Raw genomic sequence first — 16673 nt, 5'->3', positions numbered from 1 at the left:
GACATGGGCATTAATAATGAAATCCAATTTCCCTTTCCGTCCATTTTCCCATATCCTCATTGGCCACACTTCTCTTTCTGAATTGACTTCTACACCCAGATATCTGGTCTGTGATCTCTAAGTATGCACCTCTGGTATACCTCTGATATACAGTTGGCCCTTCATACCCACAGGTATCCACAGATTCAAACAACCTTGGATTGAAAATATTTGGAATAATAATAATACAAAAAATGCAAATAAAAATGATAGTATAAGAACTATTTACATATCATTTACATTGTATTAGGTATTATAAGTAATCTAGAGATCATTTGAATTATAGAGGAGGATGTACATAGGTTATGTGAAAATACTACACCATTTTATATAAGGGGCTTGAGCATTTACAGATTTCGGTATCCACAGGCGTCCTGGAATCCATACCCTGTGGATACCAAGGGGTGACTGTGGGCCTTAATGCAGTCAGCACAGGGGTTAACCACATGGGTTTTAGTGTCTGTCAGTTGTGGGTTTTGATTACAGATCTACCAGTAAAAAGCTGTATGACCCTAAGCAAGTCACTTATCTTCCATGAACCTCAGTTCTCTCATCTGAAAAACAGGAAAAATTGTAAGAGTATCAGGAGATTATATGGTGATTAGCAGCCGCTCAATAAATTTTAGCTACTGTCAATAACAGTAAACTAAACTAAATATTAATGCAGGAGCGAGTTCACCTGGAGAGTCATAGGTATAAATACTTGTTAACATTCCCAGCGGCAAAGAGTTGACTATTTTTATCTAACGCAACAAATTGAAATTTCAAAAGATGTAAAAGCCACATGTAGTCCCAAGAGCTAAACATTTTCTAAAAGTCATTATTGTGTGATGTTGTGAACACCATCACAGAAGCAGTGACTTTCAGGATGGAATTACATTCCTGAAGTATAGCCAGTCAGCAGCAGGGTGAAGGCTGATGGGTTGCTGATGTCTCAGATGAGCTGTATTCTTGGGCAGTGAATCTAAGGTCCTTGGAAGAATCTTTTCACTTATCTGTTGGTTAAACGGAACCCTCAGATGGTTGTCCTGATTCCCAAATAAATGGAAACGAGGTGTAATGACTGTAGCAATATTCTGAATTCAATTTTATTTGCAATAGATAAAAATATGTGAGGCAGAATAATCTGCAAGGCAGATTTATGCCGAGGTGCCTCCGGAGTTCGGTTAAGTTAGCAAGTATTAATATGCGGCTTCATTTCCCTGGTATGACTATGAGTCCATTCCCTTTATCACTTGTTTGGGGAATAGTTTCGCTGTTTCTGTAAATGAATTATGGCAACATTTTCTGAAATGATTAGCTCCTAATGTGGCTATGGAAGGCTGTCGTTTTGCTCAACATCAGTCTTATTTAACTGGTTGAAATTTTAGTTACATGTTTCAGATATAGGTAATAGTTTCACATTTACATGAGCAGTCTTCCGTGGAGTTATAGAGTTGGACTATCCTGTAAAATTGATCATTAGAATGTTGCCTCTAAAAACCCAGAAATCTCATCTCTAAGCCAAAGATGAACTAGCCAGAACCATTGTATCTTACGCACATGCTTCTTAGGGCAAAATGATCATCATCTACACTTTTCATTGTGCAGCTCTTGGATAGACTGAAAGATTTGCCATGGAAGCCCCAGCTCTGGGAGACATGAACTGGACTGGGTCCTGCATGCCAGGATGCCAGGCCCAGTCATTGCCTAGAACCCAAGGATACCAGTGAGATCTCACAGAATGATTACAGGATGCTGTTTAATGCCTCTTCTCTTGATGCCCCTAATTCAATCTCAAAGTATATTCACAGGACCCTGGACAACAGGCTGCCTAGATAAGAGATAATGGAAATACAACATACACCCCAACTCTGATGTTGACCAAAGAATACCTATTATTATACTCAATGCTTGATAAATATTTATTGCATGGAAGTATGAATGTATGGCCCACCCAACCTTGCTTAGGACATTTCTTAATCATTGTTAAATAAATAAAATCTGGTTACTTTTCAATAAAGCAGACTGCACAGAGTTGCCCATGTGAGAAGCAGCTAGACCACACACCAACAGCAGCAATTTGCAGAGAATGAACTGGTGATGCAGTTTTCTCTGATCATTGTATCTTAATACATGTGAGCTGTTATCTGCCCCTCCCAGTCTGCAGACGTACCAGCCACTCACTGTATATTGATTTCAGCTGCTCTGGAAAATGACTGCCAGTTTTATGAAGGCCCACTCCACCCATTGTCCCTCTTTCATTAATAGTGCCTACAGTAGGCAGCCTATGTTTTTTATTAGGCCATCACAAATTTACCCCCCACCCATCTGAAAAAAAAGTAGTTATAGCTGTTTTTAGGTAGCACCACAACAGACAGGATAGAAAGATGCAGAAGTACCTACAAGTTAGGTACAACATGCAGAAGCACCCAACATACAGATGAGTAGACAGACTCAGAGAGGGCTGGTGATTAGCCTAAAGGCACACAGCTGGTAGCTGTCAGAGCTGGGATTCAAACCCAGGCTGACTAGCTCCACGGGGTAACATCGCCTCCTTAAGGCCTCAGAACTTCTCAATAGGAGGATATTCAGCTAGACCTTAAAATGTCTAGCTAGGCGTTAGACATTTGAAGATAAAGATAGAAATCTTAACTACTTTGTTTCCTTGCTGCCTGCCTCTCAGTGGTGTCAGGTGAGGGACTCACCATATTGGTGGTCCTGAAACAGCTGGTATGACTCAGGGAAACCCAGCTTCAAGTCCTCCTTCATGGGACTCAGCGTAGCTTTGATGCTGCTCTCTTTGACTTTAGAGAACAACAGAGATCCATCCTCCTGGACATCGGCCCAGATATTTGACCTCCAGGAACAGAGTCACTGAGTTGGTTCCCCATGCTGGCTGTAGCAATTTACAGAAAAACACCTTTTCTTTTTATCTCTTTGGAGGAAGTATTTGTACATTTTTCTCTTTTTCATTGTTTTTAAAATTATAAAAATTGTACACACTCATTTTCAAGATTTTTTAAAAGTATGTTTAAAAACTTTTCTTTTGCTATCATGAATATTTCTGTAACAACTGACAAATTTGAATAAGGCCTGTAGATTATAGTCATGCATGGCAAAACAGTGTTTCAGTCAACGGTTGGCCACACATTCAGCACTGGTCCCGTAAGATTATAATGGAGCTAAAAAATTCCTATCACCTAGCAACATCTTAGCTGTCATAATGTTATAGTATAGTTACTTTTTTATTAATTTAGTGTAGCCTAAGTCTATAGTATTTACAAGGTCAAAAGTAGTGTACAGTAATGTCCTAGCCTTTCACATTCACTCACCACTCACTCACTGACTTAACCAAAGCAACTTCCAGTCCTGCAAATTCTATTCATGGTATGTGTCCTATACAGGTGTACCATTCTTTTTTTATATATCTCATACCATATTTTTTACTGTCTTTTCTATGTTTAGATGCACAAGTACCACTGAGTTACAGTTGCCTGCAGTATTCAATATAGTAACATGCTGTACACGTTTGTAACCTAGGAGCAGTAGGCTATACCATATAGCCTAGGTATGTAGTAAGCTACATCATCTAGGTTTGTGTGAGTATACTTACACAACTCTGAAATTGCCTAAAAATGTACTTCTCAGAATGTATCCCTGTTGTTAAGTGACTCATGATTGTATACATAGAGAGAAAGAAAGACTTCACGTAAAAATATATAGGTATGTACATATATGTGAGTAAAAAGTGAAAACCCCTCTTTGCAAAAGTGTCATTCAGTTGCACACCTGAAGAACTTAATTTGAAAGCAAACACTAGCTTGTTTAACAATATGGATATCTTCTGTTAAATAAATCAAGCTTGTGAAAGTGAAGTCACCTGTTAATCAACAAAGCCTAAAAGCTTTCTAATAATTCCTCCTCCCTCCTGCCGAACCCCTACCCCGTCCCCTCGCCACACGCGTGCGCGTGCACACACACACACACACACACTCACACTTCTTCATAGCATATACCCAGCAATGATCCTCCTGACCCACTCTAGAGACCACAATAGGCTAATGAGGAATGCCATTTAAGATATCTTTGGGTCCAAGCCACTCTTATATAGATACGGACATTGAGACTTTGAGAAATACACCTGCCTAAAACTAGCTAGACACCTAGTAACAAGGATGGAACTTCAACAGAATCGTTCATTTACACCTGTTCCTTCTACAAACATTTCAAAGTCATTAAGTCATGACTAGGACTCTTGACTTTTGGTTCTTAATCTAAGGATTTTCTCCCTATATCACACCTCTCCCAGTTTGTTTGTTTGTTGTAAGATTTTACACAAAAGGCAAATTAAGCATTTACTCATGACTCTTCAAAAGGATCCACAAGAAAAGTTCTTTCAGTAGTAAATTTCATAGAGAGCTTCCAAAAGGTTATTTTATTTAATAAATAAAATTCAGTTTACATGTAGTCAGGTTCTAACTGAGGTCTGAAGGGAGTCAGTGGGAGAGTGGTGGGTAGCTGGAAAAACACTTGAAGAATCATAGACAGTTTCAACACGGCTTTACTCTCTCTCTCCGGGCACAAGTGAGTCTGGGTGCAAGCCTGGGTGCAAGCTGTATGTACAGCATCAGCAGGGTAGTTATACCTTTTATAGGCAGTAGTAGCTCCCAGCCAAGCACAAGCTCACGTGAGTGGTTACCTAATGCACTTCACATGGCATGATTACATAATAAGTGGAGCTGTGCGCCTGTGCTCCAAACTTGCTGAGTCATGCATGGCAGGATGTATCCCTTGGCCTATTCTTGATGACAGCATATCCATTTTCCTTACGCATGTAGATTTTCAAAGTAAATCTTTGTTAAGGCTCTCACTTTACCCTGTCATCATAGGGGTTTGGTTACGATACCCCACCAGATGGGTTTGTAGAGTTTGATCCAGTTCAATAAGCATTTATAGATCACTTACAGTTGCCAGATGCAAAGCTTAGAGAACCTAGAGATGAATCTGCATCTCTGCCTGACCTCAGGGAGCACAGTACCCAGAGACAGAGACTTAGGCAGGCATGCAAAATCAAGTACAATACCTAACAACAACTGCTGTGGGCAGCAGAAAAGTGTAATTGCTATAGAAACACAGAGAAAACAATTTGTCTGGCTGAGGAGAGTGGTTGGGGTGGTGTTGTAAAGGAACGTACAGCTTTAGTGTGAAGGTGCACTTGACCTGAACCAGGCCGTGACTCCCAGTTTTAAGCTTGTCCCCATAAATGAGTCTATTCCAGAAGAATTAGACTCTTGATAGAGAGCTAGATATATACAAATAGACACATAGACATTCATGTATATTACATGTGCACACACTATTTTTTGTCTTTTAGAGAATTCCTTACTCTGTAAAGAAAGCCACATGCTTTCCCACATAGTTTTGCATCCTTTTTTTCATTCCATGTAAGAACTTAGCAATTATTGCACTATTATTTCATGCTGGGCACTATACTAATGTCTCTTTTGTGTACTTCTACTTGTCACACACTCTAAGGCAGTTAGAACTATTGTTCCCATTTTACAGAAAAAGCTACTGGAAATCCAGAGAGTTTAAGCAAATTGCTAGAGGTCACACAACATGAAAGAAGCAGAGCCAGGATTCAAACCCAGTTCTGTCTGACTTCTGACTTCTGTCATCCCCAAGGTGCACTCCTTTATTTAGTGAATGGGATGAGGAAGGGAGGATCTAAAACCCTAGGAGGCACTGTGACTACTGAGAAGTAGCCTGTGCTGGCTGGTAGTGGGAGCTAATTTACTCAGTGTCCTGAAGCCAGGGTGTAGTAAAGGAAGAGGACCTCACTGCTATAAGAACCGAAGCTTTGGGGTTCCTTGTCTGAATTTTCCATAACAGCTGCTCTCTGGAGACAATCTCCCTTGCACATCTCCAGCATCTGCATCTGGCTTGACATCACGATCCATTTAGGTTTCCACAGTAGATTAGAACACTCGTGGGTGCTGATTTCCTGCCTCTTTTTCAGATCCTGTCATTAACCAGCAATGCCGGAAAGCCCAACAGACATAAAGGAAAGCCCAGCTTATTAAGTTAAAGATGAATCATGTTTTTAAAGTTTTCTTTTTGTATTTATAAAACATTTCTTTAACTTGTTGCCATGCCGATTGCTGGGGTTTCTTTTGGTACCTATCAGAGACCCACACACTCTTCTTCCCCAGGCGGCTCTCTTACTATGTCCCTTCCTTACCAGCTCCTTTTTATTATATCCCTTCCCCAAGGAAGGGGTGTCAAATGCAGCATTTTAAAGTAAAATTTAGTTTCCAGTGTATACTAATGAGAGCTCCTACTCAACTTGTTGTGATAACAAGTGTTTCTCCCGGACATGCCATTATTTCAGCAAAACCCCCAAATAAACAACACCCAATTTAGGCTTAGGGCCTTACAGGTAACAATACTTATTTTGTGCCAGAAATTATTCTAAGAGCTTTACACAGCCTAAACTCAGTAAAACCTTATAACAATCCTGTGAAATAAATAGTGTCCCATCTATACACATGAGGACCCTGAAGCACAGCAAGATACATTTAGCCGGTATCAAAGTTAGGATTTGAACCATGGCAATTTCAGCCCAGGGTCTCTGCTCTTAAACACAATGCCATATTCCTCCTCCTGCAGGTAAGTAATCAGTATCCATTAGAAAGGTTAGCCAACATTTAAAAGTTCCTGCGGGATGTGGTGGCTCACAGAGGTAATCGCAGCATTTTAGGAGGCCAAAGCTGAAGAATCACTTAAGCCCAAGAGTTTGAGACCAGTGCCTGGGCAATATAGTGAGACCTTGTCTCTACAAGAAAAAAAAAAAGAAAAAAGAAAAAAAAATTAAGCTGACAGGCATGGTGGTCCATGCCTATAGTCCCAACTACTTTGAGGGGGCTGAGGCAGGAGGATCATTTGAGCCCAGGAGGTCAAGGCTGCAGTGAGCTGAGATCATGCCACTGCACTCCAGCCTAGGCAGCAGAGCGAGATCCTGTCTCAAAAAACAAACAAAACAAAACAAAAGTTCAGAATGTTTGATAAATAAACCATCTAGTCCCCATCTGAAGGTCTGAACCACTCAGGACTTCTGGCTGTTTATTTTCTTTTTAAAGATGAGATGTGAAGGAGGCTTCCAAACTCCCTTTCTGACCTCATTCCCTACTTTTATTTTCCTAGAGGTCAAAGGGTTATTCTTAAGATCCAAACCAGTGTTTCTCTTGCTTTATTTTAAGTCCCTGCTGGCTTTGTATTGAGCTGCATAAAAAACAATCACCTCATATGTAAAAGAAAATAAGAGGGAAAAACTTTATATCTTCAAATCACTCTGTGGTTTTCTTTTATAATTTAGACGTGAAAGACCTTCAGAGAACCAAAAGTCTCATCTCTCCATTTTACACATAGAGAAACTGGGACCAAGAGACAGAGTCAGACAGGTTCACTCACCATTTAGGCCGGTCTTTAGCAATTTTTCATTTCTCCAGATCATCTGAAACCTTTGCAATATCTGGTGGCCAAATGACAGATAAATATTTTTAGAAGAGTTAGTCCTTCACAGAATGTCGAGGGGAGCATCCTGGGGCCATCAAGCTGAAGAAACTTTTGGATCTACAAGGTCACCAAAGTGATTGGGGTTCCAGAAATGAAAATACTCCTCTCAAAACAAAAATGACTTCAGTTCTTTCTGTTTGATTTCAGTTGGCTCAGAAGTTCTTAGGAATAGAGAAGAATACTATTTTATATTTCTTACCAAGTTCAGAATCGATTTGAAGGAATCACAAATGACTTTTATACTATGAGATTTTTTCCCCCATTTTAGAGATAAGGAAAATGAAGTTCTCAGAGATTGATTAACTTGCTTTTCTTGGGCAACTGCTAGTCACGCTCAGCTTTTCCTTAATCCTGTGGTTGCAAGAGAAACCACACGTGAAATATAGGAGGTGCTGACTGGTTCATTGTTTTTAAGAACTCCACTTTAAAAATAGATATTTTCAGAATTCCAATTATTACAGTTCTGAAGGATGCTGAGTGTGGGCAACCAATATTTTCAACATAAGCAATTTTAAATAATGCAACAGAGATGCATTAATATCAATGAAGGAGAGATGCTGTTTCCCTGAGGTTCTTAGACTTCTCCCTCTAACTCAAGATCTGCTTGAGTTTCAAGTCTTCATTTTCTACTGAGTTGTTTTATTTATTCTGGGCTGATTTTTGTTGAAAATGTCAGAGTGTATTTGTGTCTAGAAAGAATAATGAAAGGCTACAAGAATTAAATTTAGTGCCAAATTAACATCACCCTCCCCTCCCCTGCTGGTAATTTTTACATCCCAGTCACATTTGGGATAGTTGGAAGCTTTACATGTATTTATCAGGCTCCAGATCTGATTATATTTGATCAGTAAAGAGTAATCACATAATTTTAGAAAGCATTGTGCCAAGATTTCAGATGTCCTGGGGTGTGCATTTATAGCTTTGTTATTTGAAACCTAAATGTTTTAGCTGTAACTTAAAAAGAAACTCGCCATGAGTTTAATCTTAATATTAAAACAGCAAAAAAAAAAAAAAAAAACCTGGCATGTAATTAAACAGAAATATAGAACGAACTAATGTATACACGTCACCGACTGGTATTTATTCCTTTTTTTTTTTTTCTTTTTTTTTTCAGTGCCCTGGTCATTGAAAAACAGCAGCATAGACAGTGGTGAAGCAGAAGTGGGTCGGCGGGTAACACAAGAAGTCCCACCGGGGGTGTTTTGGAGGTCACAAATTCACATCAGTCAGCCCCAGTTCTTAAAGTTCAACATCTCCCTCGGGAAGGATGCTCTCTTTGGTGTTTACATAAGAAGAGGACTTCCACCATCTCATGCCCAGGTATGACCATGTTTGATGTAATCAAGCATTTTTTTAAAATTATATATGTGTGTGTATATGTATATATATTTTTATGTGTGTGTGTGTGTGTGTGTGTATATATATATATGCCACTTCACACCCACTACAATGCCTATAATTAAAAGATGGATAATAAAAATGTTGGCAAGAATGTGGAGAAATGAGAACCCTTGTACATTACTGGTGGGAATGAGAAATGGTGCAGCTGTTGTGGAAAAGAGTTTTTCACAAAGTTAAACATAGAATTACCATATGATTGAGCAATTCGACTTCTAGGTGTATACCCAGAGAAAATTGAAAACACCATCTTCTTACAAAAACGTATATATTGATGTTCATCATAGTCTTATTTATGATAACCAAAGAATGGAAACAACCCAAATGTCCAACTGGCGAATGACTAAACAGAATGTGATACAGCCGCACAATGGAAAATTAGTCAGATATAGAAAGGAATGGAGTATTGTTATATGCCACAACATGGATGAAACACTATGCAAAGTGAAAGAAGCCAATACCAAAGGCCACATATTGCATGATTCCATTTATGTGTATTGTCCAGAATAAGCAAATATACAGAAACAGAAAGGAGGTTAGTGGTTGCCAGGAACTGGGAATTGGGGCTGACTGCCATGGGGTTTTTGGGGGTGGTGATAGTAATGGCCTGAAATGAGGTGATGGTTTACCCAACATAGTGAATACACTCAAACCACGGCATTGTAAAATCACAAAAGCTACCTTACAGTTATTCACAGTGTCCTGTGAATTTTATCTCCAAAAAATAAATGCTAATATCCCAACCTGATGAAAACAGCTTAAATAGGTTTAGGGGTTAATCACTGGTACTTTCTGTTCAGATGTTCTGGTTATTGGATTAATTTGTTAAAATATCACTGGGAGACATCTCACTATATATGAAAGAAAAATGTAACATAAACCAAAATTCAGCAGATGTTTCTCTCTGGCTTCCCTGTACTAAGTTCCTTGGGAAGTCCTTGGTGCTATGAAAGTGAGATTATTCACAGCCTTGGAAATGAAGAGATTGGATTACATTATGGATTTCATTATTTTTTCTCTCATTCTTCCCTTAATTTGTTCTGGTAGAAGTTCTATTATTATACATAACACCTGGGGTAAATTAACACCTACCTAGTTTGGTTTTCTTTTCCAATAAGAATTGTATATCCTGTGAAAAAAACAAGTTGGTTTTTCCTGCCTCGTTTGCCCTCGAATCCAGGAAGAACATAAGGTACATTAGGAAAAAACTCAAAACATGCATATATCCAGTCAAAGCTGACTTTGAAATGTGTTGGAAAGGCAATTCATCTAGAAAATTCAATTGGAAGAACTTAAAACTAAAAAAAAAAAACCATTGGCAAATGCAAAGTAGTCAGGCTACCATTTCTTTACCTTTAGCTCACAGCAGACATTGCTAATCAATGGCAGCACTTTTCCTTACTGAGCCCAGTGCACACATAGCTCCCATATAACTCTCAAGGCAGCCACTACCAATCGACCATTGTTGACTCTCAAGATGAAACTGATTTGCAATCCCATCTTTACAGCCTAAAATGATCAATATAAGAACTAAAAGGACTATTTCTTTTTTGAGCAGGGAAAGCTGTGTAGATTTTTATGATCATACACAGCCCGTGCTATAGGGACCAATATGTAACGTGGTAATCAATGAGTCCTCCATCCATCCATCCATCCATCCACCCAGAAAAAATATTTATAGGGCTAGACACTGATTATTTGGAGATGAGTTAACATAACCCCTGACCAAGCAGAACTCTTGATAACAGAAATCATATCTGCTCTTCAAAGAGATCCTCATCAAGACAAGGAGAGGAGTTCAGCTGAAAGGAATCCCTGGCGCATTTCTGTAGCTTCTGGCCAGGCTGCAGGGTGCTGCTCTGAGAAATTACGCAAATTGTTAGGTGGTGTCCTTGACCTTCAGGCTCCACTAATTCTCCTGTAGCAAAATGAAGGATTTATAGTAGTGAAATCTATTTATCGGCATTATTGAGGTAAGTGTGAGCATGCCTCCGGGCATAGCTGAGCATAACTTTCCTCTCAGCCAGTTGCATGCAAAGAGCTTTGCTAAGAAAACTGCTTCTTCCCTACATTACCCCCAAAACTCTGCTTGCCCTCTTCTCTTGCATGCTGTAGGAAACCAGAATCATGGAAAAGCCAATGATCATGGCAAGTCAAGTTGGTAACTCTCTGTAACTGAGTGGCAGTGGACAGCAGGCAGAAACATACTTTACCGTGCTTTCCTGCTGTTCTGACATTCAGGACTCAAATCCTCAATGACAATGTCTTTTCTTCCTTTGTGACTATGCTGCACTGTCCATCTCCTGCCTAGACTGTGATTGTTCTAGTGATTGTCCTCTCAAAATAGCTCCACTCCAGAGACAGCCCCATCGCACATTTCAAGGGAAGGGAAATGAATAGGCATGGGCTGATGTGTGCTGAGGTTTCAGTCCAGCTGCCAGTTTGAAAGTTCACTGTGTGTTGAGGGGTCAAGTAAGCAAGGCACCGTGCCGATGCTTAGAAATTCACAAGACAGGTACAATATAGGGGCGCTGTTTTCAAAAAAGAAAGAAAGAAAGAAAAAGATTCCGTATGTATTCTTACATTCATTTGCTGTCATTACATGCATTCATGTCCATTTGATGAGATACATTTCCTCAAGGAGACAGTGCTTAGCTCTTTGCGGGAATAGGCGACTGACGTCTCGAACCATTATAGGATTTCTCATTTTTATTGGTACATCCTATCAAGGAACATAAGTTCTATGGGGATTGGCAGTCAAGCCAAGGTGACTCATTTGAGCTGGAAAAAGAGAAAGTGAAAGAGGTGGGGTGGGGGGAGAATATGAAATTCTATTGGCTGTGCTACATGAAATGGTTGTTTAAATTTTATTGAGTGCCATGCTCTGACCAAGAGCCTACAAGGTTTAGTATCCTTGTCCAAGGATATTACATACCTGCTTAAATTTCCCAAGAATCAGAGTCTGTCCCAGTTGACTTTTTGAAACTGGCTTTTTATAGAGATACAGAGAAAACATGGCATAGGAGAAAAAGTCCAGAATGTAGACTCTGCCACACATTAACCAGGGGACCTTGAGCATAGCCCTTAACTTCTCTTAGCTTCAGTTTCCTTTTCTACCTATGTAATCTGCTTCATAATACTTTGTTGTAATTATACAATAACAACAAAGGTAAGATGGGAAAACCCTTTGTAAACTAAAGCACAATAGAAAGCTATAATGTATGAGTGTTCTATTATACTTAGAATTTCTGTATAGCCCTAGCAAATCCTGTATATAGATAGGCAATTATGCAAATATCGATTTTTTAATAAATTAATTTTCTAGTTTTTTTCTTCTTTCTAAAGAAAAAAACTACATTTCATTGCAGAAGTTTCAGAAACAGAGAAACAAAGGAAAAAGTAAAAACACTCCTAATATAAAGCAGCCCCCTTTTGCTAAATGCTTATATATTATTTTTGCTATAATAAAACACATCCATTGCAGTGGGAAAAAAAAGAACCTTGGAATAATGGTAGCTTCAAAGAACAAAGGTGTTTTTTTTTTCTTCTTGTTTATGCTACACCATTAGTGGCTCTCAAACAGGTGTGATTTTGCCCTGCCACCACTCCCACCCTGGAAACATTTAACAACGCCTGGAAATAGTTCTGGTACGCTGGGAGGAGGTTGCTGCTAGTACCTAGTGGATAGAGGCCAAGGATGCTGCTAAACACCCTGCAGTGCACAGGGAAGCCCCAACACAAAGAATTAACACTATCTTCAAATGCTAACAGTGCTGAGGTTAGAAAACCCTGCTTCACATGTCCCTCTTAGGTTAACGAGGCCTTTGCTCAATGTCAACCTCATTCACGGACACAGACCTATGAAACTTCTACTATCAGGAACAAAGAAAGGAGTAGATGCAGAATTGTGTACCAATTCCTACAGAACTCTGCTTGCAAGTCACACATATCATTTAAGCCCTTCTCATATCAACCAAAGCAGTCACATCATAACTTTAGTGGAAGAGGAAGTACCATCAGATGGTGTCCCCTGGAAGGAGCACCAGAAATATCAATGAAGATCCCTAATGACTTAAACATAAAATGTTATGAGGCCTGCCCTGGTGACTGGTCTTCATGTGTATCCTCAATGCTTGTCTTGAAAATAAACCCTTAAGGATTTTATTTATATTCCCAAATTTTCCTTCCGAAAATGTGTACCAATCACACTCCTACTCACCAGCAGCATTGTGGAAATGCCCATTTTATTTACTTGAACACTTGCATAAATGTAATATTATTGTTTCTAAAACTTTGCCAATTTTAAAGGTAGGTATTATATTGTGCTTTAAATGCAGCAGTTTTGACATCATGCATTGGGTTTTTAAAGACACAGACAGGAAAAAAAAAAAAAAAGTCAATCTAAGTCATTCTTAGCCTACTAACTTGAACTCTTATGGGGATGGTTTGTGTCCAGTCTAAGCCTAATGCACCTTGCCAGATATCTGAAATCCTACAAACTGTGTCAGATTTTCTCAGCCCCAGTTCTAGAAAGGTAGCAGACTGAAGAAAAATAATAATCTGAACTGGCTATAGTGCTAGGCATCCAAGGAAATCTCAGAGGCAGTTGCAGCAAGTCAGAATCTTGGGTGGTTAAGGCAGTGAGCAAGTTTGCTTGACAGTTCATCACTGATTGCTACTGATACGTCAAGTCAAGTAAAATCCTTTGCGAGAACAAGTCAATAATTGGCAAATTAGGTACATGATTAACCGGAGACAACAAGATGCAGTTACCGCTTGGGAGCCCTGCTGGGACTTCACCTTCTCCACAATCCTGTTTAGCAAATATTAAAAATGCCTATTTCATCACTCAGACCGATGGAGCCAGGAGCCCAGTGACTTCCAGAGGCAACTTAAAAGTATATGATGGGCTTACAGCTCCAGCAAGTTGAATAAAAGAGATTCTAGGGATTGAGTGGCGGTAAGACAGGAGCAGATACTGGCACCCCCTAATGCTTTATGCTGAGAGGTATCTATGGGATGGGAAGTAAAATTATCCTCACATTAAACTCATTAGCCAATGGGGGGGAACAGTTTAAGAGACCACAAATTGCCCCATGATCATACCAAATAAATGCAAATATGGCAGATTGGGCATATGTGGACCAAGATAAAATGAGCTGAGCAAACATTTCTATCTGTTCTTCTCAGCAGAATGCCCCTAATGACATTTTTTTTTTTTTTTTTTTTTTTTTTTTTTTTTTTTTTTTTTTGAGACGGAGTCTCGCTCTGTCGCCCAGGCTGGAGTGCAGTGGCGCAATCTCGGCTCACTGCAAGCTCCGCCTTCCGGGCTCACGCCATTCTCCTGCCTCAGCCTCCCAAGTAGCTGGGACTACAGGCGCCCGCCACTGCGCCCGGCTAATTTTTTTCTATTTTTTAGTAGAGACGGGGTTTCACCATGGTCTCGATCTCCTGACCTTGTGATCCGCCCGCCTTGGCCTCCCAAAGTGCTGGGATTACAGGCGTGAGCCACCGCGCCTGGCATGACATTTTTTAAAAGCAGATTTATCGATGGTGATTAGTGGTTTTAGTCTTTGCCAGTTCGAGTTTATTCCTTTTCATTTCAGATCCTTATTTGAAAATGAACTCTGTCTTTCCTTGTCCCCTTCTTTCTTGCCCGAGTAAGCAAACCTGCACATGGTTTCAATTAGATGTGGACTAACTGCGTTCCTGGGATGCTGGGGTGCCTGGCTGTTTGGAGCTCCCTGGCTCTGTCATCTTGCCACTCTCTCTTTACCCTCTCAGTGCCCACTGACCAGTCAGATAGGCTTCACTGGGCCTCACCTTTCACATGGAGCTGAAATGTGGAGGCAGTGCCAGGGTTTGGCTGTCGGCTTGCATAGCACATCAAATCACGCTTTGCAGAAGCCCCTGATACGAAGTTTCATTTCATTTTGGAGGAAGCCAGATCTTTACAGGCATATTTTTCAGAACCTTCCTTTCCAAAGAAGTTCAAGGTGTAGTGAATGATTGTGTGAAACCAAGAGAATCTTGGTTTCTTCCGCATTGGACTGAAAATGCTTTTGGAAAGGACTTTCCTGAGAGGCCCCTTCTGGTTAGCTGGTGGCATCCTAACAGGAGAGAGGAACTGAAACTGCCATCTGAGTCAGTGGGCACCCTCCTGGACAACTACTGAGCAGAGCAAGGAGAAATCTCATGGAATGCTTGAGTCTGGAAAGAGAACCGGTGTAAAGGGTGCACAGGAGGACACTGTGGATGTTTTACAAGAAGGACAAGGCTTGAGTTCATGGAATTCAGAGAGAAGGCAGCAACAGACAAAACAGGAATGAGCTTGAAGGGGCAGCACCAAATCACATATTTAGACTGAGGAGAGTCTTGGAGGTGCTGTAATTCAGGAGTTTGCAAATTTTCTAAGCAAAGGACCTTTATCCTCAAGTGAAATCTTATATAGAACCCTATGTATAAAAAGATGAAAGTGACAATTTTATTAGCATAGAGTTTACAGTTCAAATCTACATTTAGTATTATAATGTTAATCTCTGTATATGTATGTTTGTGCATTAATAAATCACATGTATAATATATATGTGTGAATATGTATCCAGAGATATATCCAGAGAAAGAGAGAGAGACTAAACCCATGAGAATGGTCACCTCTAGGAATAGTCAAGAAGAATAGTACTGGGAATTAGGTTTTAAGAGTACTTCCTTTTATCTGTAAAAACATATTAAAGGTAAGGCAAGTCCCCCACCCCCCAATCTCCAACATACACACACACAGACTGGATATAATTCCACAAAACCTTAACATCTATTCATTTGAGGGGCTGTAATATGGCTATCTTTTATACTTCTCTTAATTTCTGTAATCTCTCTCTCTCTCTCTCTCTCTCTCTCTCTGTGTGTGTGTGTGTGTGTGTGTTTAATAAGTGAATCTGTAACAGGTTTGAGCCTATTTTCAGTAAAACAAAGAGTGGTTATAGATGACACCTGTAATTCCAATCACTTTCTCAAGATTCCATTTATTTATATACTATGTGTTTTTTGCAGTTTTGAGAAAAACCATAACAAATCTATACAAATACCTGTGAATAGCAACAGTATTTCCTTTAATCATTTCCCCTACAGACTGTAGATACTCTTCAATTAAATTGATCCAGAAGCTTGAAAGAGGAGGAAAAGGAAATAATTGTTTCAAGGTTAAATCACTTAAAATATTGAACAACTACTCACGTCCCTTGCCTTAGATATAAAAATAGGGGAGTTGCACCCAAGCTTTGAAACTCTCCTTATTTAAAAATAAAATCACCATTATTGGGCATATTACACATTCATTTGGAATTCCGCTCCTGGTTTTACATCCTGAATCAAACATGTGCCTCTGCTCTGCCTGGCATTTGGTTGAACAGGATCCATCAGTGCAATTGCTTGTACGACTTTATCTGAGCAGACACACATCGGCCTGGATTCAAAGAAAGCCTAGTACAGATCTTTAAGCTTCCTGATAAACGACAGTTACAGAAGTTCAATGTATGCTCAGAGATGTTAGGAAAAGCTTTATTCCAAGATCTTCACAAAAATTAATGGCTTCTAAAATGTTCATTGAAGCCCCTCTCAGTAAGGATGCTTTGTAGGGAAGCTAAAGTTGTTCTGAGACGACAGTAATCATTAATCATTTA

At 39.7% G+C, this 16673-nt stretch overlaps 1 protein-coding gene across 11 annotated transcripts in view; it reads left to right on the top strand.

Annotated features, from left to right (window-relative positions):
* The window catches only part of TENM2 (teneurin transmembrane protein 2), a 702758-nt gene that overhangs the window by 484983 nt on the left and 201102 nt on the right, over positions 1-16673 (top strand). For all 11 annotated transcript variants that reach the window (XM_038009398.2, XM_038009393.2, XM_073010537.1 and 8 more), the window contains one exon: positions 8711-8916. In XM_038009398.2, coding sequence (XP_037865326.2) covers positions 8711-8916 — 206 coding nt within the window. The remainder of the gene's footprint in view (positions 1-8710; positions 8917-16673) is intronic.

The sequence above is a fragment of the Chlorocebus sabaeus genome, chromosome 23, assembly GCF_047675955.1.
Source record: "Chlorocebus sabaeus isolate Y175 chromosome 23, mChlSab1.0.hap1, whole genome shotgun sequence".
Classification (NCBI taxonomy): domain Eukaryota; kingdom Metazoa; phylum Chordata; class Mammalia; order Primates; family Cercopithecidae; genus Chlorocebus; species Chlorocebus sabaeus.
Note: the sequence above shows the minus strand (reverse complement) of the source record. Positions and strands in the feature narration are given on the sequence as shown.